General features: G+C 47.8%; 1 protein-coding gene across 2 annotated transcripts in view; it reads right to left on the minus strand.

The window, feature by feature from the left end:
- GCFC2 (GC-rich sequence DNA-binding factor 2) overlaps nucleotides 1-24,965 on the minus strand; it is a 326,773-nt gene that overhangs the window by 258,775 nt on the left and 43,033 nt on the right. For both annotated transcript variants that reach the window (XR_013596099.1, XM_078647698.1), the window contains exon 2: nucleotides 12,621-12,731. Coding sequence is in view for 1 of the 2 variants with exons in the window: in XM_078647698.1 (XP_078503824.1) it covers nucleotides 12,621-12,731 (111 nt within the window). In the remaining variant the exon portion in view is untranslated. The remainder of the gene's footprint in view (nucleotides 1-12,620; nucleotides 12,732-24,965) is intronic.

Below are 24,965 nucleotides of genomic sequence, written 5' to 3' on the forward strand. Positions count from 1 at the left end.
AATAGCAAGAAAAACTTCAAGATTAATTTCCGGTAGTGAGGTGATGAAATACCTATACCTTAGTAGTTTTGGTGGTGATCACTCAAGTTGGATCTACATTTGCCGAAAACTACTAAATCACCTGTTTTGGCAAGATTAAGCTGTAACCAACTTGTATGTAAGATCGAATTTCTACTGAGCAGTTGAGTAATGTTCATAATGAGAGGAACTCTTGGGACTGTAAAAAGTAAGCTGCTACAGGAGGTTCGCCTAAAACAAACAACATATGTAACATACCAGAGAGAAATGGCGAAAATCACACTCCAAACGACCCGGCATAGAGTTTATGAGATGGGGGACAAAGCAGGAAAGATGTTGGCCTGGCTGGACAGAAGGGAGAAAGCGAATAAAGTCATTGCGCAGTTGTCGTCCCCTGCGGGCTCCATTATCTCAGATACTGACGCTATAGTTAGTCTCCTGGCCGATCATTTTGAAAAAACGTATGCTCCCCAGGCGTCATATACGGTGGAGGAAGCATACGAGTACATTAAAGATCCGACGATCCCTCACCTTTCCCCAGAAGCGGTACTCCTACTGGAGGCGGACATCACTCCTGATGAAATTCAAGAGGCGACTAATTCGCTCGCGTCTGGCAAGGCGTTGGGCCCTAACGGGCTTCCGATGGAATTATATAAGAAAACGGTGCAAACTACGGCCCCCTACTTGCTGAATATGTTCCGTGATAGTCTTGAAGCTGGGGAACTTCCTAGAGATCAACGCCTTGCCACGATTGTTGCTATCCACAAACCTGGCAGGCCTGCGGCGCATTGCGCCTCCTATCGTCCGATATCCTTAATAAACGCAGAACCCAAGATCCTCGCCAAATTACTGGCGTTGCGCTTGACCCCCCATCTTGCCACCTTGATACACCCAGATCAGTCTGGCTTTATGCCGCATCGTAGTACGGCGCTCAACCTACGCCGATTACAGGCGGTCATGGCACGCAGGCCGTACATACAGGAACCTGCTGTCCTCCTCTCCCTGGACGCCACTATGGCGTTCGATACAGTCGAATGGCCATATTTGTTCGCAGTGCTTCAACACATGGGCTTCGGCGCTAAATTCTGTGACTGGGTCCGTCTGCTTTATACCAAACCCTGGCTCACGTGGCTGCCAAAGGGCACATCTCAAGGGATTTCCCGCTCGGCCGCGGGAAGAGGCAGAGATGTCCGTTGTCCCCTTGCTATTTGCATTGATTTTAGAGCCGTTAGCGATCTGGATTAGATGGGAACCCTCCATCAAAGGACTCCGTTGGTCTAATGTGTGGGAGGATTGCTTATCCCTATATGCGGATGACGTACTTCTGTATCTCACTTCCCCCAAAAAATCCATTCTGGAATTGCTAAATGTATGTGACAAATTTGGAAGAGTGTCAGGTTACAGGATTAACTGGTCCAAATCGGTCCTCTTTGTTCTCGCTGGCCCCCCGCCTGTGCTCCCCGCGAGCTGCCCCTTGCGACCTACTATGGAAGCGTTCAAATACTTGGGTATATATGTCACATCGAACCCAGATGAATTCTATACTTTGAATCTGAGGCCACCACTGGACCGTTTCAAACGCGACGTGAAGGTGTGGCGGGCTCTCCCCCTCACGCTCCTAGGTAAGGCAGCCCTATATAAAATGATATCACTCCCACGCTTCCTGTACCTATTAGAAAATACTCCATTTGTGGTCCAGCCATTCTATTTTAGAGCGATAGCTGCGACGGTCTCCGGCCTATTGTGGGATGATAAACCAGCTTGCATTGCACAAGACAAATTGGTAAAAGACTGGTATGACGGAGGATTAGCACTACCAAATGTCGAACTGTACTATTGGGCTGCACACCTCAAGCAAATAAATTACTGGCTTCATACCCCCCAGACTGAGCCGGCCTACTTTGGAGACAGACAATGCCTGGAGTCTAGAGGACTAATGAGCAATCTCTACAGCCGCCGGACGCCGTCGGATTTAATAGGCCCTACACGCCACACGGTGCATCTTTGGTACAAGGCGCACAGACGCCTTCAATGTTCTGGTGTCATCACCCCAATGACACCACTATGGGACTCGTGCAGGTTGAGTTCCCTTCGCAACAGTAAGGGATTCCAAGTTTGGGACAACATAGGCATTTCAGTGGTAGGAGACCTTTGGAAGGAAAGTAGAGTGGTGGACTTCTTGCAAACGCAATACGATATGGCACAGATGGAGCGGTTCAGATACATTCAAATCCGGCATGCGTTACAAATGGCCATACCGGTGGGTACTGAGCTGCAGGAATCCACCCCTCTTGAAGATAGGCTTCTGACGGAGCATATGACGACTAAGGCAACATCCTTCACATACCGAAAGTTGGTTAACAACCTTCCTGATATGACGTCTAAACTGAGGTTGAACTGGTCTCGAGAAGTAGGCACATTTGACGATTCCGAGTGGCAAGAGGCCCTTTCCTCCCCTCAGGAAACGGCTATACCCTCCAGGCTCAAACTAGTCCAACTTAAAATACTGCACCCCACGTACTATACCAGAACGACATTATACAAGATAGGGAAGGCGTCCATGTGTATTGTCTGCGTGGGTGTGGGGAGGAGGGGACTTTCTACCATACTATGTGGAGCTGTGGTCGTGTGGCAATGTACTGGACGGCGGTAATACGTACCATTTCCCAGACTCTCGCTGTTTCCCTTTTGCCTGATCCCCGGCGCTGTTTATTGAATGTATGGGAGAGCCTAATGACCGAACACACCGCCAACAGGACTGGGCCATGTTGGGCATGATGGTAGCGAAACGCAATGTCTCCAAGCTATGGGGTTCAGATGTGCTGCCTACGCTCAGGAACTGGTGTAAGGACATGGATGATGCAATGGTGGCGGAAAAAGCGGTATGTGTCCACCGCGGATGCCCGGGGAAATGGGAGAAAATATGGGGTGCCTGGAATAAGTTCTGAGGTTATATATGCGAGCCACCACGACTAGTTGAAGATGAGGTCACCTCGGACTAAGGATTAATTAATGTTCTTGTATGATAATACTGTACTGTTGTGTCTGCTTCAGATCGTGTCCTAATACTGTATAACTGAAATACTAGATTAGCTTGATTATACCTGCAATGTATATGCTTCAAGATGTCACAAATGTAAGCTTTGTCGCCCTACCTGTTCATTTAATAAAAATACTTTTAAAAAAAAAGTAAGCTGCTCCAAAGAAAAACAAACAAAATCGCTTATGTATGCCTTTAGAGAGTACTGGACTGCTAATGAGTGTAGACATGAGATGTTAAAACATGCAGATGAATAGTGGATCTGACACTTCAAAATTGTCAAATTCAGCTTGCTCACTTTCAAATTAAAAAAATAAATGAATTCCTCCCACATCAAACTAGAATACTTTATCAAGTTCTGTTTACTTCTTTGCTACACTCACGTCTCAACAAAGCAGGTATTTGTAATAGAGCCTTACGGTGGAGAGCCTCTTCACTCACAACTTGACAAGAGGCCATCCAGATTCCTCCTTTTAAGTAAAATTTCCGAATTGTGTAGCATGGAGTCCGCGAACGCTCTTCCCTTAGCCCCACTATTTAACAAGTATATTGCTCTGCTTGCAGGACTAATGAAAACGTTTGGTTTTTCAATTATAACTTGTGCAGAGTATATTCAAATAATCATTCACATGGAAAGGGACACCCAACTCCAAGTTACGATTCCATCTGTGTGTGAAAAAAATAATTTTCTGGATAAAGTTGAATTCCCTTAAGAGCAATAAAGACAAAACTAAGTTAATAAATGGTTAAGACTGGTCAGCTTCGGCCAGTGGATGGTGGCCTAACAACCCTTGTGGCAAATCCATCCCCATTCTTGGCGTCAACTAAGTTAAGAAACGTGGCTTTTAACTTTGATCACTCATTAGCTCTTTCCACCCAAACTAATAAAGTTTCTACCTCTTGCTTTTATCCCAGTCAGTGTAAAATAATCTAATTTCTTCTGCTCAGGAGCCACTTACTGTAATAAGCTCCCTGTTTTATTGTGCCATAGAGGGGATTGCATGGTCTTTGGTAAGACACTCCAAACATGGCTTTTCTAATTTTATCCTCTTTAATTATGTTGTAAGACAGTTGTTGTCCATCAGTTATTTGCATTGTCAAGACACCTTTACTGCGCAATAGCACTTTATAAATTCCCAATCATCACTGTCCTCTTTCTAATACTTTTTGTTTTCTTTCCTCAGAACATAAAGGCAGGGGACACTACTTTATTGTTTGCCGGGTTAGGAGCAACGCCGGAGAACTTTGAATACCGGTTTTAAAAAAACCCACACCTTGCCGCACCCGCTCCGCGGGTGCTGCTGCGTTTTGTTGTGTCAGCGGGAGCACCGTTTCATCTGGACTGCCCAGGGGACGTGGACTGAGGGGCATCACCTGGCACCGTGTGGGCTGCGATAGGAGCGAGCAGGGACTCACTATCCCAGGAGTCCCTGCTAAGACCAACACCACCTGGTCCTGCCTCTCTTGCCAGCCCCGCCCACAGGTCATTGAGGGCTCTACATCTAGGAATCGGTGTTCCGCTGCACGGGAGTGCCCCGGGAGAAGCCCGGGACAAGGGCGGGACCGTCCAAGGCCGTCATAGGCCGGGCAGGGCCACCCCCCTAACCTCTTGTTACTAACCCCAGGTTTTATTTGTACTTGACTTAATCCCTAAATTGCATTTTTCTTTTCAGGGTGTTGGCCCTTCCTTACAGCTAAATTCCTATGCCAATGGCAACCAGGTCAGGGAAACTTGGGAGGGTGGGGGGTGGCTGTGTAAGTGGAACGATGGATCAGTTCATTACCCGAGCATTTTCCGTGCTAGAAAAGGAAATTGCTATCACGGAACGTCGTCTCTCACTCAACCTTCCTAACCATAAGCGTTCCTCCCTAGGCCACAGTTCATGAACATACATTGGCATCTTAAATTCGATACAGAGAAGATTGCAAAATCATACATCATGGAGACAATAAGTGAGAGATAATGATAATCTTACATCATAGGGAAAGTCTATGGGGAGGGGGGGATTATCATATCCAACACTACAAGGCGGTTGGCATATATCTCCACGGTAGGAATTCCACAGGCCCCATATGCGAGACCATTTTTTGGGGCAGACCCTAGCCACAAACTGTCTTTTCCCTATGCATGCACCAGTCAAGGTCTTTTTCCCAGGCCTCTACTGTGGGTGGGAGGGATGCGCCCCATGTGTGTGCGATATTCCTTTTTGCGACCATTACACCCAGAGTGACCCATTGCGTCAGAGAAACATTCAAGTCTGTAGGCTCCCAAATATTAAGGAGGCATCTTCGGGCTTCAGGGTGAAGGTGTGATGTCAGTACTGCATTTAGGATGTTGTGTATTTTCTGCCAGTAGGGACGTACGAGGTCACATTCCCATACAATGTGCATGAATGTTCCTAATTGGTCGCATCCCCTTCTACACTCCCTCGTCAGCTCTTCCCATCCGCACCAGCCGGGGTCCTGTCATGTATATCCTATGAAGGATTTTGAGTTGCACCAATCTGAGTCACGCTGGAATAGCAACCATTCTTGGGGAAGATATTGCCTCCTGCCATTCTTCATCATTCATCTCAATACCATCCCTCATCCACCTATCCCGTAATGTTTGGAGAGGATTTACCATGTTGTTAATCAACTTTTTGTATATCCAGGACATAGCTTTTCTGGAAGTTGGCCGTCTAGCACCCTATCTCCAGTGGTGAAGACTCGGGAAGAGTGGTGCCCTGCGGCAGAAGGGATCGTAATGCATGTCGGGCTTGTGTGTAGCTAAAGTGCTCTGTATCTGCTAGATCAAATTCCTGTTGCAAGGTGGTAAAGGATTTAACTTTGTTCCTATCCCAGAGGTCTTTGATGTGCGAGATTCCGATAAGGTCCCACTTGCAAACCCTTTTGATTTCCATAGGTTACCCAGCTGTTCGGAGTCCCATAGTGGAGTCGCTAGCCTCAGCAGGCGATCCCAGCCGAGGCATATAGTGGCGGCATGCCATACGTGGACTGAGTGTTTGGTGGGGCCAGTCAATCTGAAAGGCCCCGGTTTGGAGTAAAGAGCTCTATTATAGTTCCCCCCGGGAAGGAGCCACCTGTCCATGGCATAACCAGGATAGTCAGGCTGACCGTAGGTGCTGTGGTTAATGGCTGCTAAAGGTGCTGCCCAATAATATTTTTGATGTCCGAGAGGCCAATGCTCCAGTCATATCAATTTAGGGTAAGCTTGTTTAGGGCAATATGCGGCTTTCCATCCCACAGCAAGTCACTTTGGAGGCCCTCTACCTCTTTAAAGTAAGACATCGGGACAGAGTGCAAGGTGTTCTGTAGGGCGTATAAAAAGCAGGGCAAGGACTTCATTTTAACAAGCATTGAAAATGCAATAGGTCTCGCAATAGAAGAGTTTGACATTTTTCGTTTTGCAAATGGATGAGTGACACCTATAGCATTTGGAATGCAACATGTTTTGTATTTACGTGACATATGGCAGCTCTGGTCGTTATGCTACATCTCTAGATAGTTTTATCTTTCGCAAATGTGACACCTATTGTAACAATATGTGTTGTGAGGGTGAGTGAGGGTGAGGGGTTGAGGGTGAGTGAGGGTGAGGGTGGGTGAGGGGTTGAGGGTGAGGTGTTCAGGGTGAGTGAGGGTGAGGGGTTGAGGGTGAGTGAGGGTGAGGGTGAGTGAGTGTGAGGGGTTGAGGGTGAGTGAGGGTGAGGGTGAGTGAGGGTGAGGGGTTGAGGGTGAGTGAGGGTGAGGGTGAGGCTGAGGGGTTGAGGGTGAGTGAGGGTGAGTGAGAGTGAGGGTGAGTGAGGGGTTGAGGGTGAAGGGTTGAGGGTGGGTGAGGGTGAGGGGTTGAGGGGTTGAGGGTGAGTGAGGGTGAGGCGTTGAGGGTGAGTGAGGGTGAGGGTGAGTGAGGGTGAGTGTGGGTGAGGGTGAGGGTGAGTGAGGGTGAGTGAGGGTGAGTGAGGGTGAGGGTGAGTGAGGGTGAGTGAGGGTGAGGGTGAGGGTGGGTGAGGGGTTGAGGGTGGGTGAGGCTGAGGGGTTGAGGGTGAGTGAGAGTGAGGGTGAGTGAGGGGTTGAGGGTGAAGGGTTGAGGGTGGGTGAGGGTGAGGGGGTGAGGGGTTGAGGGTGAGTGAGGGTGAGGGTTGAGGGGTTGAGGGTGAGTGAGGGTGAGGCGTTGAGGGTGAGTGTGGGTGAGGGTGAGTGTGGGTGAGGGTGAGTGTGGGTGAGTGAGAGTGAGGGTGAGTGAGGGTGAGTGAGGGTGAGTGAGGGTGAGTGAGGGTGAGTGAGGGTGAGTGAGGGTGAGTGAGGGTGAGTGAGGGTGAGGGTGAGGGTGGGTGAGGGGTTGAGGGTGGGTGAGGGTGAGGCTGAGGGGTTGAGGGTGAGTGAGAGTGAGGGTGAGTGAGGGGTTGAGGGTGAAGGGTTGAGGGTGGGTGAGGGTGAGGGGGTGAGGGGTTGAGGGTGAGTGAGGGTGAGGGTTGAGGGGTTGAGGGTGAGTGAGGGTGAGGCGTTGAGGGTGAGTGTGGGTGAGGGTGAGTGTGGGTGAGGGTGAGTGTGGGTGAGTGTGGGTGAGTGAGGGTGAGTGAGGGTGAGTGAGGGTGAGTGAGGGTGAGTGAGGGTGAGTGAGGGTGAGTGAGGGTGAGTGAGGGTGAGTGAGGGTGAGTGAGGGTGAGTGAGGGTGAGTGAGGGTGAGTGAGGGTGAGTGAGGGTGAGGGGTTGAGGGGTTGAGGGTGAGTGAGGGTGAGGCGGTGAGGGTGAGGCGTTGAGGGTGAGTGAGGGTGAGGGTGAGTGAGGGTGAGTGAGGGTGAGTGAGGGTGAGTGAGGGTGAGTGAGGGTGAGTGAGGGTGAGTGAGGGTGAGTGAGGGTGAGTGAGGGTGAGTGAGGGTGAGGGTGAGTGAGGGTGAGGGGTTGAGGGTGGGTGAGGGTGAGGCTGAGGGGTTGAGGGTGAGTGAGAGTGAGGGTGAGTGAGGGGTTGAGGGTGAAGGGTTGAGGGTGGGTGAGGGTGAGGGGGTGAGGGGTTGAGGGTGAGTGAGGGTGAGGGTTGAGGGGTTGAGGGTGAGTGAGGGTGAGGCGTTGAGGGTGAGTGTGGGTGAGGGTGAGTGTGGGTGAGGGTGAGTGAGGGTGAGTGAGGGTGAGTGAGGGTGAGGGTGAGTGAGGGTGAGTGAGGGTGAGTGAGGGTGAGTGAGGGTGAGTGAGGGTGAGTGAGGGTGAGGGGTTGAGGGTGAGTGAGGGTGAGGGGTTGAGGATGATGTTGTGCAAATCACATAGTCAAAGGGGGCTTTTAAAATCTATAGTATCTCTATTCGGAGGACGAGTAAATATTTTAAATAGAACCATCATCACTCTTTGACGACAGGTGCAAGTCCAAAATTCAAAGATAAAGGTCACTAGGCCAAAAGAAAACAGAACAAGAAGTTACATTCTTTCATTTACATGGAATGGGAGAAATTAGGGAACAAATATACAGCTTTAATAACATTACAACTAATCAACTAAAATATGAAAAGGGCACAACGGTGTACACTGACCAACATCCCATCCAAAGAGGCATGTATGTAGCTCGGAATCATAGTTTCAGAGTTAAAGCAGCAAAAGTGTTTTTTTTTTTATAAGTATCATTACAGCTCAATGGAATTTTTAATTACACTGGTTTGCCACAGCTCAAATGCGCAGTAAAGCATTAGATCCTTTCACTGATACGCACTGTATAAATATATATCAGAAATATGCAATACAATAAGCAAAGTCATGTCTCTGACCTCCACTGCTGAAAAATCAGAAGTCTGAAGCCCTCGAAAACTGAAATGGACACGCCTTCAAAAGCTGGCAACGTGACTGACAGCATGTACGCCTATATGCGACAGAGTAGACACACACTGCTTCTGTCAAGGCCTTAAACTTGGACGCCCTCGGATTAGTGCGACGGTGTTTTCCCCTTTGGGCCGCTTCTATAGGTAGAAGAATGCACGTTCTGACTGATCAGTGCTCGATGGAAAAGGGAACGAGTGCGACAGCCTTCTTTGCAGATCACTGAAGAATGTTTCTGTATCGAGGCGTCAAAAACAGGAATGCTTCTTGGCAGGTTACTCACGGTAGGAATACAATGCACTGCAATGCACCAGAGTCAAAACGCGTTAAAAAAAAATCTGATTGACAACAGGTTCCATACAACTGCCCATGTATTTACACCGGAATACTTGACTGTAGCTGAACCTGAAAACTTACGATCTGTTGCTACTGTGTCGGGATAGAAAAGTGTTTACCCGAAACTCGTTCGCTTCTAAAAGAGCACAGACTGCAAAGTTACAGAAATAAGCAATAAATAAACAAGTAAGCGGACGGGCGCTTGAGTCCATGCTCACTGGTGTAGCCACTCACTCGGGTTACATAATCAAATGAAGGTACTACGGCCGCAGGCCAGACAGCGAAGGTAAACGTTTTGTCCGCGGGCACTAAGAGTCCAATGGTTCAAACGGAAAACTGGCATGCAGTACCCTAAAGCAGAGTGCCTACTTGCATTTGAGAAGTGCTGGAAAACAACGGAGCGCGTAGGAGTCAGATAAACATAGGTACAGCTTCCGAGAATGAATGTATAAAAACTCCTTCATTGATTTAAAGTCACAACAAACAAGCCAGAGATAAGAATGTACACAGGCTGAGACAAGCAGAAACACGAGAGACGGCCTGCGGCCGTCAAAGTGAAGTGGACACGGCGGGCAGGGGAGGGGGCGGAGCGGGGAGAGCGGCATGAGGGTGTGAAGCAGCAGGGGCCTGAGACGGGCAGGGGAGGGGGCGGAGCGGGGAGAGCGGCATGAGGGTGTGAAGAAGCCGGGGCCTTTGAAGTGAAGCTAAGCTTCACTTCAAAAGGTGTCGGAGGAATGCGGCTGAGGGAACAGACGGCGATTGCGGCTGAGGGAACTGATGTGCACGCGCTTTTAAGCTCAATGCACATGCGCATTGAGCTTAAAAGTCACGGGCACTGCAAGGAATCGCCACGATTCCTTGCTTGTTAGTTAAAGGTTGTTTAAGCCGCAATAGGCTCGCAAGCTTGATGCGCATGCGCATCGACAGGCGAGACCTAAAAAGGGCTGCTTTACCCAATAACGAGAGAGGAAGACACTTCCAGCAGTATATATCCTTCTTGATGCTGGTCGGGGCGGGAGTAAATTACGAGTATAGCGGAGTGATGGGTCTAAGGAGAGAAAAATGCCTAAGTATTTAAAGGCCACTGTGTTAATTTGTATAGGGCAGCCCTTCGGTGGTGTAGGTGGGTCACCCATAAGGACGATCAACAGGGACTTGCTCCAGTTAACTGAGTAACCAAAATATTTACCTAAAATCGCTAGGATATCGAAGACTGCCAGCAAGGACTTTCTTGGGGAGGCCAGATAAAGTAGGATGTCGTCCGCATAGAGTGAGATGCAGTCTTCCCACTCCGGGGACCAGCGTAGCCCCCTTATAACTGGGTACCTGCGCACCCATGCCGCCAGTGGCTCCAGAGCTAAGGCAAACAGGAGAGGGGACAGTGGACACCCCTCGCGTGTCCCACAGCTGAATGTGAATGTGGCAGATTATTATTCACCACTACCTGTGCCAAAGGCTCATTGTATAAGAGCTGTACCCATTAAATATATGTTAGGCAAAACCCCATTTTTGCCAACACTGACCAGAGATAGGGCCATTCAATAGTGTCAAAAGCCATGGTCGCATCCAGGGAAACCATTATGGCTGGCTCTTGGTTCGTGGCAACTCTACCCAGTACCCCATGGACTCTGCGCAGATTTAAAGCTGTGTTATGGTGTGGCATGAAGCCGGATTGGTCTGGGTGGACTAGGTTACTAATTACCATGATCAGTCCATTGGCCAAGAGCTTGGCCAAAATTTTAGGTTCGGCATTCAAGAGAGATATTGGTCTGTACGATGCACAATCAGTTTTAGGTTTCCTATAATGGCGATCCTCTGATCTCTAGGGAGTGTTCCCTTTTCCCTGGATTCTTCAAACATGGACTTAAGATGTGGAGCCAGTTTTTCGGGTCTAAGTTTATATAGCTCGATGGGAAGACCATTAGGTCCAGAGGCTTTTCCAGAGTTTAATGTTCGAACCGCCTTCGCTATCTCGTCATTTGATATTGCGCTCTCCAGAAAGTTAAGTTCCTCCGGCGAGAGCTTGGGAAGTCTAATATCTGTCAATATTTCACAGGAGTCGTCTACCATTAGGGGGAGATGGCAGAGTAAACAGCACTGAAGTGGTCGGGAAACTTGTCCGCAATGTCTTGCGGGTCCATAAGAGGAGTATCTCCTCCATCACGGAGTTCAGGTCCCAGTCTGCTTGCCCATTCTTTATTATCGAGCCAGGCTATTAATTTACCATCCTCTCTCATCTTTACATCTTAGAAAGAAAATTGTTTTAGAAGTAGGCTCTTACCACAGAACTCAGACAGCATATATTTCCCGCACGTGCCTGCTGTACATCAGTGTAACTCAATACCGTTCTACACAGGTTTACTAAGCGTAGTGTGTGCTCTAGCTCAAGGAGTAGTTGAGTCTGGCACAAATAAGTCGGAGCTAGATGATGAACTCTTCGCAAATGCAGCACACATGGTTACTGTAAACTCATATGAGAAAATGAATCTTACACCACCACAAGCTAGCACTGGTATTATGATGTATACCCATTGCATACTGGTTTCTATCCAATTAAGCACAGGCTCTAGGTTTGCTTTACGATTTATTTAAATGTCATGATATGCTGTCTTAATTACCTTGAATAAAATATATATATACAAAAATAATGAATGCAGGGCTACAGAATACAAAAAGAAAGGACAAAATTAGGTGCTCACACCTCATTTGAAACATATTGACAGCTCTTAAATGGGTCATTCAAGTCTTCGGATGGTCACTGTGCTGAAAATACGCATAGATGAAACATATGGTTGTTTAGAGAAACAAAACACCACAATAGTAACATAATTATTCCTCATCACTGAGCAACAATAAAATGTAATAGTTACATATGTGTGTACACACGGATGTTTAAGGAGTACTATTTGCAAAGTGATATTTAGTCATTGAAAAGCGCTTTTAAAATCTTATCAAGTTAGATGTAATCAACCTTCTTCAAACGTGCACTAAATCTAATGTGGAAAACAGGCAACCTGCAAATTTCCACAGAAGAAAACAAAGGGGAATGAACAAGTATTTCAGCAATAACAAAATATACTAAGTAGGTTGTGTTTTCTAAATTAAATTGGGAAAGTTATAACTATGAACTAAATTGTTTTATCGTTTTAAACCAATGTACAAAATTAAATAATAATGCAATAGTCTACATCCACCCCATCCCATAGCCACCTCCCTCACTTCCCCTCCCAAAAGCACAAGTTGAGTCTGGTTTTCAGAAAAACACAGGCCACTAAAAATCTAAGTACAGGGATGAATTACAAGGTAATGAGTATGACAGGTGCAATCCAATGTTGTGGCCACCCCGACAAACTAGCCAACTGGAAGTGCAATGGTGGATGAAATTCCTTAAAAAAGTTCAGACGTTGAAACACGATGTCCGTACCTTTGGTTCTTTCATTGTGCATCTCTGGAGAGACTGGGGCGACTTTCTTCTTGGCATTGAAAAGCACTTCACTGACAGCTGGCTTCTTCACCTTGAACTGTTCTCCATCACCTATAAAAAAAATACATACAATTAACACTTTGATTAAATGTATTCAATGCTACATGTTTATACGGTGGGGTGGATGAATGGGGAAACAGCATGCAAGTGACAGATTAGATCTCCTTTGATAAAACAGAAGGGAGCACAAATCACACTGACTACCAATAATGTTACTTTTCTACTGAAGTTCTTGGTAGAACCAGACTTCTAGAGACATTCAAGGTGGATTTAAACCTGCTCAGTTACTGGATGTACTTTCTGGAGGTGCTATCAATTACTCAAGGTTAAATATACTGTGAACAGTGAAAGTCTCAACCAGTTCTTGGTAGAACCAGACTTCTAGAGACATTCAAGGTGGATTTAAACCGTGAACAGTGAAAGTCTCAACCAGAACACCTACTCATAATTGTGGAATCCTACTCATAGCTATGGTGAAATGAAAGGGAGGCATTGCAGCCTACAAACTATAAATAATCAGAAAGGAACAAAATGTGTTCCAACAAAAACAATTAGTCTTGCCACAAAGACGCAGTGTTGTATAAAATGCAAGACGGTATGTACGAAGTATGTAACATGATGTTGGGGTGCCAGAACTGAACAATTTCAAACCATCTGGCTCAATAATTTCTTTGCTAGGCTTCCCCGAGTTGTACCTCTGATCTACCATCCCTTCTGCCTGTTTGTTTCCTAATGGATTAAAAAGCAGCCCGGCATCAGAGGCTAGGAAAAACAAGCATTTGCAATGCAATAGGTCTCGCATTAGGAAAGTTTGAGCTATTGGTCTTGTAAATGACAACATTTTTATTAATGTGTTGGTTTTGAAAATAGCGAAATTAATAGCTTTGCCATTTACAATGCCAATACTTTTATCTTTTGCAAATGTGACACCTATAGCATTTGTAATGCAACATGTTTCGTATTTACGTGACTTAGATGTATTGATATTACAAATAACAAAGGCTTTTAATTTTTTTAAATAATTAATACTTAAATAAAAGTTATTGTAATTTATAATGGCAATAGCTTAAACTTTTGTAAATAACTTTTGTGAAGATTATGTTCAGTGTATTTTATTGTGATGAAAATCCAAGAACAGAAGTGAAATATTAACATCTTTTTATGACATTTGTAATAAAGCTTGAAACATTGAGAGAAAATATTTGAACCAGTTATTGTTGAATGGTTGCACAGATTGATACTGTGGTGGCACTGAGTGATGTTGTGGTGGCGACGAGTGATGCTGTGGCGTTCAGTGATGCTGTGGTAGCGCATAGTGATGTTGTGGTGCCCCTGAGTGATGCTGTGGTACTCCTGAGTGATGCTGTGGTGGTGCGATAGATAGAGTGAGGGCGATAGATAGCTAGAGGGAGGGCGAAAGATAGCTAGAGGGAGGGCGATAGATGTAATGTAATGTAAAAATCACTTATATAGCGCAAAAACTGTCATCCTACGGGTATCCTGGCGCTTTTAGAAATGGTGATGGTCCGCACATTACCAGCCCGTAATAGGCAGTGAAAGAACTAGTTTTCCATCTTAGGAAACAACCAGGTTTTCAGATTCTTTCTGAAACAGGTCCATGAACTGGCCTGTCTGATGGTCTGGGGCAGCTAGAGGGAGGGCGAAAGATAGATAGAGTGAGGGCGAAAGATAGATAGAGTGAGGGCGATAGATAGATAGAGTGAGGGCGATAGATAGATAGAGTGAGGGCGATAGATAGATAGCGTGAGGGCGATAGATAGATAGCGTGAGGGCGATAGATAGATAGCGTGAGGGCGATAGATAGATAGCGTGAGGGCGATAGATAGATAGCGTGAGGGCGATAGATAGATAGCGTGAGGGCGATAGATAGATAGCGTGAGGGCGATAGATAGATAGCGTGAGGGCGATAGATAGATAGCTGTATGTGGTTGTGTGTGTGTGTGGTTGTGTGTATGGTTGTGTGTGTGTGTGTGGTTGTGTTTGTGTGTGGTGTGTGGCTGAGCGTGTGGCTGAGCGTGTGTGGGGTGATGTTTGTGTGTGGGGTGATGTTTGTGTGTGGGGTGATGTTTGTGTGTGGGGTGATGTTTGTGTGTGGGGTGATGTTTGTGTGTGGGGTGATGTTTGTGTGTGTGGTTGTGTGTGTGTGTGTGGCTACAGAAGGATGTATGTGGAAGAGAGCTGCAGATCAGCACAGCAGAAGAGAACAGGGAGTTAAAGGAGGAGGCGGGTGGTAGAGAACAGCAGATCAGTACAGGAGAAGAGAACAGGGAGTTAAAGAAGGAGGTTGGGTGGAAGAGAGCAGCAGATCAGCACAGGAGAAGAGAACAGGGAGTTAAAGAAGGAGGCGGGTGGAAGAGAGCAGCAGATCAGCACAGGAGAAAAGAACAGAGTTAAAGAAGGAGGCGGGGTGGAAGAGAGCAGCAGATCAGCACAGGTGAAGAGAACATGGATATAAAGAAGGACGTGGGGCGATAGAGTGAGGGCGATAGAGTGAAGGCGATAGATAAGATAGAGGTAGGGCGGTAGAGTGGGTGAGGGCGGTAGAGTGAGTGAGGGCGGTAGAGTGAGTGAGGGCGGTAGAGTGAGTGAGGGCGGTAGAGTGAGTGAGGGCGGTAGAGTGGGTGAGGGCGGTAGAGTGGGTGAGGGCGGTAGAGTGGGTGAGGGCGGTAGAGTGGGTGAGGGCGATAGAGAGTGAGGGCGGTAGAGAGTGAGGGCGGTAGAGAGTGAGGGCGGTAGAGAGTGAGGGCGGTAGAGAGTGAGGGCGGTAGAGAGTGAGGGCGGTAGAGTGAGGGCGGTAGAGTGAGGGCGGTAGAGTGAGGGCGGTAGAGTGAGGGCGGTAGAGTGAGGGCGGTAGAGTGAGGGCAGTAGAGTGAGGGCGGTAGAGTGAGGGCGGTAGAGTGAGGGTGGTTGAGTGAGGGCGGTAGAGTGGTGATGGTGTGTGTGGGGGTGGGTGAGGGTGTGAGTGAGGGTGAGTGAGGGGTGTGTGGGGGTGCGGGTGTGTGAGTGAGGGCATGTAAGGGTGAGGGGGTGTGAGGGAGAGGGAGGATGAGGGCGAAGGTGTGTGCGGGAGAGGGAGGGTGGGTGGGTGTGTGTGTGAGGGTGAGAGGGTGTGTGAGGGGGTGTGGGGGTCCGGGGTGGTGAGAGGGTGGGTGAGAGGATGAGGGGTGTGTGAGGATGAGGGGGTTGTGAGGGTGAAGAGGTGGGGGTGAGGGAGGGTGAGGGGGTGTGTGAGGGTGAAGGGGTGGGTGAGAAGGTGTGTGAGGGAGGGTGGGTGAGGGTGAGAGGGTGGGTGAGCGCGGGTGAGAGGGTGAGTGAGGGTGAGGGTGTGCGTGAGGGTGAGGAGGTGTGAGGGGGTGTGAGGGTGAGATGGGGTGTGAGGATGAGGTGGTGTGAGGGTGGTGTGAGGGTGAGGGGGCGTGAGGGTGTGTAGGGTGTGAGGGTGAGTGAGGGTTGTGAGCGTGAGGGGGTGAGGGGGTGAGGGTGTGTGAGGGAGTGTCTGGGGTGTGTGAGGGTGAGGGGTGTGAGAGTGAGGGGGTGTGAGGGTGAGGGGGTATGAGGGTGAGGAGGTATGAGGGTGAGGATGAGTGGGTGCGAGGGTGAGGGGGTGAGAGGGTGTGTGAGGGTGAGAGGGGGTGAGAGGGTGTGTGGGGGTGAGAGGGTGAGGGTGTGTGAGGGTGAGAGGGTAAGTGAGGGTGAGAGGGTGTGTGAGGGTGTGTGTGAGGGTGAGAGGGGGTGTGAGGGTGAGAGGGGGTGAGGGTGGGGTTGTGTGTGAGGGTGAGAGTGTGAGTGAGGGTGGGTGAGGGTGAGGGGGTGTGAGGGTGAGGGGGTGTGAGGGGGTGTGTGGGTGAGGGTATGCGAGGGTGAGGGGGTGTGAGGGTGAGGGGGTGTGAGGGTGAGGGAGGGTGAGGGGGTGGGAGGGTGAGGGGGGTGTGAGGGTGAGAGATGTGTGAGGGTGTGTGAGGGTGAGGGTGTGTGAGGGTGAGAGGGTGTGTGAGGGTGGGTGAGAGGGTGGGTGAGGGTGTGTGTGAGGGTGAGGGGCTGTGAGGGTGAGAGGGGGTAAACCGAATGAAAGAGGAACACAAATAAAAGGAAACGCTTGAAGCTAGAAGTCAATGGAAGATCAAAGAGAGAAAACAGGCACATACGGAACCGAACGGGAATACAAATAAAATGAAACACCTGAAGCAGGTGGGCCACGGAATATCAAAAAGAGAGAGCAGGCACATATAAAATGAAACAGGAATAAAAATAAAAGTAAACACCTGAAGCACGTGGCCATGAAAGATCAAAGAGAGCGAGCATGTACATACCGAATAAATCAGGAATACAAATAAAAGGAAACACTTGAAGCCAGGAGGCCATAGAAGAACAAAGAGAGAAAACAGGCACATAGGGAATGAAACAGGAATACAAATAAGAGGAAACAGCTGAACCAGGTGGGCCACGGAAGATGAAAGAGAAGGAGCAGGCACATATAAAAAGAAACACGAATACAAATAAAAGGAAACACCTGAAGCAGGTGAGCCACGGACAATCAAAGAGAAAACAGGCACATATCGAATAAAACAGGAATACAGATAAAAAGAAACACCTTATGCAGATGTCCCACGGAAAATGAGAGAGAGAGAGAGAGCAGGCCCATACTGAATGAAATGGGAATACAAATAAAAGGAAACACCTGAAGCAGGTGGGTCACGGAAGAACAAAGAGAGAGCAGGCACATAGTAATGAAACGGGATTGCAAAAAAATCCTTTTACCAGTAACCCTTGCAGGCAAATATATGGTGAACTGCATGTGCTGAAAGATAAGACACGTTTTGGCGAACTCAGTCGCCTTGCTCACTCAACGTCAGTGCTTTGGAACCAAACCATATTTTAAAACATCACTAAACCAGTCATGTGCTAAGGTGTCACCTGACAGGTAGAAAACATGGTGAAAAGACTTTCTAAATACCAAAATCATTCTACCTTAGGCACTGGCGTCTTGCAGATTATATCACAGTAAATCATATTATGATTTTTTTTTTAAATATATATATATATATATGCACATTTATACAATTTACACTTGCTTAGCGCATAATATACCTTTGGTATGGCATCGCAACCTCTTTTGCTCGTGATGTGTGTGGGGATCAGAGAATACTGGGGGGCTATGGGGATTAAACTCCTGGTAGTGCTGATGGTATGTGGTAGGACCATAGAGGTCTGGCAGCAGGCGGAGGCTCTGAGGACAAGGAATAGCTGATAGAAAGGCTGCAAGACTTCACGGATTCACTTTTTAGCTTGTCATCATGGCGTGTCTATTTTAATTACTGGGGGCATTGATGGAGAATGGAGGGCCTTATAGTAGATAAGCTACCGGAGTAATAGCAGGAAAAGGAGTCCAGTTGTGTGAAGTGCTCATTAGCAATCGGCTGGAATTATCTCCATAACAATGTTTGCTTTGACTGCAAGACTTCCAGTTAATTGCAATTATCGCGGATTGGCTATGAAGGGAAGACAGCATGTGCTCGGTTTCTCTGGTCATGTGATGGCTTCTTTGCAGAAGTACTTCAGGCATGATTACTTGCGTGTGTGCGTGCACGTGTGCTAATGGAGGCCCCCCCCCCATATACTCTCTCCGCTGGGCCTCCCGTCTCCGCATGAGACACTATGCACCGTCTTCTTCTTTGTGAATCTCCAGCTCCATTACTCTGTGTTTCTGCAACGTCACAAGGCCGGGCTACTATCCAGATACTTAGGTTCGCGCGCTGTTTCGCAGCTACCTATATCATGACGTGACAGGTTTATGATCTCATAATAAAACACACTCACGTTTGTAAATATGTTTAAAAGGAAATAAATCACGTCTAAGCTCTGTAGACTAATATATCCACTGTAGGGAATATGTGTTTGACCCAGGGGTTCGATTCCAGCCAATACCATTCAGCCTTTCATACTTCTGAGGTCGATAAAATGACTACCATTATGCGGGGGTACATTTAGGAAGTGATATTCCATCCCAAGATGTCATTCGGAGTGAATGTGGGCTTTATTTTACATACACACACACACACACACACACACACACACACACGTCACTCACTGTACGTTAAGGTTTCGAAATCGGGTTTACCTATCTGTTTCTGATGTCTACATTTGTTGAATGGATTTTTGTTGGATGGTGTATATCTTTTTTTAGCGATCCGTAACGATGTGATTAACAGATACAAATTGCTCTACAGTAGGACCCTGCAAGCAAGTGTAATAAAGAGTGCAAAGGGCGAAGTGCACGAGCCATATTCATAAGGGTCAGAGTGTCCTGCCTCGGTGACTGGACCGCTGGGCGAGGTGGATTGAGCGTGTAATTGTCACTGTGAGAGGAGCGATGACGTTGATGGTGGTGGGAGGGCCGGAGTTAGGCTGTCTGTGAGTGGGGCATCAGGGATGGTCAGTACTGTCAGTAGCAGCGGCTACTTTGCTGGCTGAGGGGGCTGCGGGTATACAGAAATATCACGATGTTTCCCAGGTCCACGAGTGATTTGCTAATCCAGTACACATGTTTGATTAGCGCTCTGCTATTTATCCGGTTTACCTCACAAAAACGGGAATTCAAGTTCTAAATTGTACATTAAAAACATTGGCCTAGAGAATACACGTGTATGCAGACTCAAGAGCCTGAACGGACATGCCCGGGGCACACAGTCACAGTGGATGTGTAAATCTATTTACATATATAAGTGGGTGAACATGAATTAGACGGGAACAGGCAAAGAAAGGTCCAGGCAGACACGGAAGTGCATGGAGTGCAAACAAAAATCTCACAATTTTCTCACATTAGATCTACGTCACTGTTGCCCGCAGGATGCTGCAGACAAATTAAAAACACAACCGGAAAACTAATCTGTTATTTTTGTGTGTAATGATCAGCTGTGTAATTGAACTCTTCTCATAATTCGGCGAGACAGCCTCTGTGCCCCTTGGCGCACGCTGCAGTGCGCACCGCGCGCTACAAACCATTAAACTGGTGCAGTGGGAGGCGGTGGCAGACGGGGACAAAGCCTCGGAGGGAACCCTGTCGGAGCTGCACTGGAACGTGCCGACCTTAAGTAAAAGCAGCGTTTGCCTCGGTTCTTCAGAGGTTTCACTTGAGCATTAAATACCCAAATAAGAAACCAGATCTTGAGCGCGAACCCCGATCCAAGGCAGGAGGTCGGAGAAGAGGCTCCCCGCCTCTCAAGGCCCCCTTCTGCAAACAACCCCCTTATATCAGGAAAAATCTCTTTACCGTAAATGGCTTTTTCCCCTGGATGACGACAACGGTAATAAGCAGTGACGAGCAGGGCCGTACATTAGAACAAGCATCGCGACACCTGTGCTCCACATCCGGGCCGGGGAGGAAACAGGGGGGGATAGGAGCGCGAGGGCTGCTTGCGCGTGCGCTGTTGCTGGATCTGCGGCTCGTGCACAGTGGCGGCGATGCAAACTTGAGGGGGCTCCTGTGATCCAGACGGAGTATGCCGATGAAGACAAGAGACCAGCGCAAAGTCACCACAATTGCTGGTAAGTGGGATATATCTACATTTAAAATATTTAAAGACTTGCATGTTGAATGCTGTGTTGTTTACGTGTACGCGAAAGTGAAACTGCATGCTTTTGCCTCGGGACAGGAGATGTGCACGTTGCTGGACGTGCGCGTTCACAAGCCACAATCTGCTCGTGGCCCGGTCTGTGGTCGCTTGGCAGCCATCACGATGACAATAGTTCTCGCTTGCGAGACCTAAAAAATAATCACAAGCCTACTGACAACAGTAACTGGAAAGGCTGGAAGCAAGAGCATGCCAAAGGTGTGGCAAAAAGCCTGGATGTGTTGACTACTGCCCAGACAAAGCATATAACATAGCAAAGAAAGAAGTATTGATACTTGGAAAACAAATGCACAAAACATTAAATGTCAATATTCAAAGGTTGTACAATAACTCGCATAATAATAACCCTCCCCAAGTTAGACAATGAAAAACAGAAAAGAAAAGGGAGAACTGAAACACTTTTGTTGCATCCAGACTACAACCGCAGCCTGAAATAAATGACAGTGCAGGAAGTTCAAACAAGCATTTGCAATGCAATAGGTCTCGCATTAGGAAAGTTTGAGGTATTGGTATTGTAAATGACAAATATTTTATTTATGTGTTGGTTTTGAAATTAGCGAAATTAATAGCTTTGCCATTTACAATACCAATAGTTTTAACTTTCACAAACGTGACACCTATAGCATTTCTAATGCAATATGTGTTGTATTTACATGACTTAGATGTATTAATATTACAAATAACAATGGCTTTTAGTTTTTTTTTATAATTAATACTTAAGTAAAAGTTATTGTAATTTATAATGGCAATAGCTTAAACTTTTGGGAAGATTATGTTCAGTGTATTTTATTGTGATGAAAATCCAAGAACAGAAGTGAAATATTAACATCTTTTTTGTGACATTTGTAATAAATCGTGAAACATTAAGAGAACATATTAGAACCAGTTGTTGTTGAATGGTTGCACATAGTGATGATGTGGCGTTCAGTGGTGCCGAGTGATGCTGTGGCCTTCAGTGGTGCTGTGGCCTTCAGTGGCGTTGAGTGATGCTGTGGCGTTGAGTGATGCTGTGGCATTGAGGGGTGCTGTGGCATTGAGGGGTGCTGTGGCATTGAGGGGTGCTGTGGCATTGAGGGGTGCTGTGGCATTGTGGGGTGCTGTGGCATTCAGTGGTGCTGAGTAATTCTGTGGCGCTGAGTAATTCTGTGGCGCTGAGTTGTTCTGTGGCACTGAGTGGTGCTGAGGGATGCTGTGCGCTGAGTGGTGATGTGGCATCGAGTGGTGCTGAGGGATGCTGTGCGCTGAGTGGTGATGTGGCATCGAGTGGTGCTGAGGGATGCTGTGCGCTGAGTGGTGATGTGGCATTGAGTGGTGCTGATTGATGCTGTGCGCTGAGTGGTGATGTGGCATCGAGTGGTGCTGAGGGATGCTGTGCATTGAGTGGTGCTGTGGCATTGAGTGGTGCTGTGGCATTGAGTGGTGCTGTGGTGTTGAGTGGTGCTGTGGTGTTGGAGGGTGGAGTTGGATTTGGAGGGTGGAGTTGGATTTGGAGGGTGGAGTTGGATTTGGAGGGTGGAGTTGGATTTGGAGGGTGGAGTTGGAGGGTGGAGTTGGAGTCCGTAGTTGTAGTTTGCGGGTGGATTTGGAGGGTGGATTTGGAAGGTGGAGTTGGATGGTGGAGTTGGATGGTGGAGTTAGAGATTGTAGTCGGAGGGTGTATTTGGAGTGTGTAGTAGTGCTTGGATGGTGGATTTTGAGGGTGGAGTTGGAGGGTAAAGTGGTGGGCGGGTAGAGTGGTGGTGCTAGAGTGTGAGAGTGTGGGCGCTAGAGTGTGGGCGCTAGAGTGGTGGATAGGGTTGTGGCGCATAGAGTGGTGGCGCATAGAGTGGTAGAGTGTTGATGGAGAGAGTGGTAGAGTGGTAGCGGTTGAAGGCTGTACTGTGTGTGAGAGAGAGTGTGTGTGTGAGAGAGAGAGTGTGTGTGTGTGAGAGAGTATGAGTGTGTGAGAGAGAGTGTGAGAAAGAGTGTGTGTGTGTGTGAGAGAGAGAGTGAGAGTGAGAGTGAGAGTGAGAGTGAGAGTGAGAGTGAGAGAGTGAGAGAGAGAGAGAGAGAGAGAAAGAGAGAGAGAGAGAGTGTGTGTGTGTGTGTGTGTGTGTGTGTGTGTGTGTGTGTGTGTGTGTGTGTGTGTGAGAGAGAGAGTGTGTGCAATCAGGCAGTGCCCGATAGACTGGTCAGACAGATCAGTCGGGAGCTAGTTTAAGCACTTTGTGGGCCTGTTCTATTACCAGTTGAGCCGGATTTTAAGGTTAATTTCTCCGATATTACAACGAACAATGTCTGCAGCAAACACAAATGCATGCAGTCGACCAGTCCTTACAAAATACCTATATTGCGGGTCTTTACAAGTTTAAAAATAGCATTGATTTGCAAATGTGATGATGGTAAGCATGTCTGAAGCGAGATGTGTCCGGCATGCTCTGTTTAATGTGAAGGTTTGCGTCTTAATTTGATGGTAACTGCTGCTGGAACCTGTGAAGAAGTCTATACATCAGCGGAGCTGCGAGAAAAGGGTGATTGCAGAAGATAAGCTGTAACTTACCTTTAACATCAACGAATCGGGTGGTAATTACAGCACGTGATTTACTTTTTCTCACAACATTATTTAGTCAACTCTGCTGCATAATTTGAGCCATCCCTGCGCATAATTCCAGCAGACCTGCTTATAGTTTTTCAGTAAACGACACTGGCCCTTTCACGAGTAAAGTTTTGAAAGTCCACCACCACCACCAAGCGAAAAGGAAAAGCAAACGGCGGTCCGAGTGCAGAGAAGTACAGTAAATATTCACCGCTCCTCAAACGAATCAGTTTCTCTTTTATCGAGCAGCACCAAAAAAAGAGTGATTTGACAATGTGGGCATTTGAAGACGGAAGGGAAAGCATGATCTGCCGAGTTCAGTTCCTGCGAGTCCTGGACCAGGGCATGATTGGGATGTGCTTGAATAGACAGCTAGTGGAACAGTACAGTGGGTTGAGCACTTGCTGTTGTGACATGCATGCAACTTGCAGACCACGGGCAGGAATGTCGCCATGGGGGTCTCAGCCGTTCATTCCGCTACAACAGTTAAAATTTAACACTGGAGTTGATACATTACTAATTAGAGCTATGCAGTTCAGTGATGACAGAGCAACTGCGGACACCGAAGGACTGCAAACGGAGGGTCTGGTTGTGCTTAATAAGACACCATTATCCCGGCTGCGCACGCCACCCTGCCACGATTGTAAAACAAAAAAAAGCGGCCATGAAAGTACATTACAGCGCTTTCTGCTCATCCTGCCTGACTCAGGAGGGGGTGCGAAGGGAGGCTGCGCAGAGGAAGGAGGGAAGGGAAGAAAGAGAGACGAAAGCTGAACAGGGAGGGTTTAAGAAAAGAGAGTGTAGGAGTGAGGAGAAAAGTACAAGAGGCTGCGGGGGCGGAAGGAGGTTGGCATGGTCAGAGAGGAGAAGTGGGTAGTGAAACAAGCCAAGCCACGACAGCGAAAGTGGGGTGTGGGTGTGTGTGGGGGGCGGGGGGGTATCTGGGAAATACAATCGGTCTGAGTGCAGAGAAGTACAGTAAATATTAACCACTCCTCAAACCAATCAGTTTCTCTTTTATCGAGCAGCGCCAAAAAAAAGAGTGATTTGACAATGTGGGCATTTGTTGACGGAAGGTAAAGCCTTATCTGCAGAGTTCAGTCCCTGCGAGTCCTGGACCAGGGCATGCTTGGGATGTGCTTGCATAGACAGCTAGTGGAACAGTACAGTGGGTTGAGCACTTGCTGTTGTGACATGCATGCAACTTGCAGACCACGGGCAGGAATGTCGCCATGGGTGTCTCAGCCGTTTACTCCGCTACAACAGTTAAAATTTAACACTGGAGTTGATACATTACTAATTAGAGCTATGCAGTTCAGTGATGACAGAGCAACTGCGGACACCGAAGGACTGCAAACGGAGGGTCTGGTTGTGCTTAATAAGACACCATTGTCCCAGCTGCGCACGCCATCCTGCCACGGTTGTAAAACAAAACAAGCTCTTGGCATTGCTGTGGGGAGGGTGGTGGGGGGGGAGGAGAAATGCGAGACATGGCCTGGCGGCCGTGAAGTGTCAAGCAGGGGGCGGGGGAGCGGATGCCTTTCAAGTGAAGCTCTCGGAGGCGGGCGGGAGCAAATGGCAAGCGCGTGCTCTGCTGCATAATTTGAGCCATTCCTGCGCATAATTCCAGCAGACCTGTTTATAGTTTTTCATTAAACGACACTGGCCCTTTCACGAGTAAAGCTTTGAAAGTCCACCACCACCACCACCAAGCGAAAAGGAAAATCAAACGGCGGTCCGAGTGCAGAGAAGTACAGTAAATATTCACCGCTCCTCAAACCAATCAGTTTCTCTTTTAATCGAGCAGCGCCAAAAAAAGAGTGATTTGACAATGTGGGCATTTGTTGACGGAAGGGAAAGCCTTATCTGCCGAGTTCAGTCCCTGCGAGTCCTGGACCAGGGCATGCTTGGGATGTGCTTGAATAGACAGCTAGTGGAACAGTACAGTGGGTTGAGCACTTGCTGTTGTGACATGCATGCAACTTACAGACCACGGGCAGGAATGTCGCCATGGGTGTCTCAGCCGTTCATTCCGCTACAACAGTTAAAATGTAACAC

The sequence above is a fragment of the Lissotriton helveticus genome, chromosome 6 (genome assembly GCF_964261635.1).
Source record: "Lissotriton helveticus chromosome 6, aLisHel1.1, whole genome shotgun sequence".
Classification (NCBI taxonomy): Eukaryota; Metazoa; Chordata; class Amphibia; order Caudata; family Salamandridae; genus Lissotriton; species Lissotriton helveticus.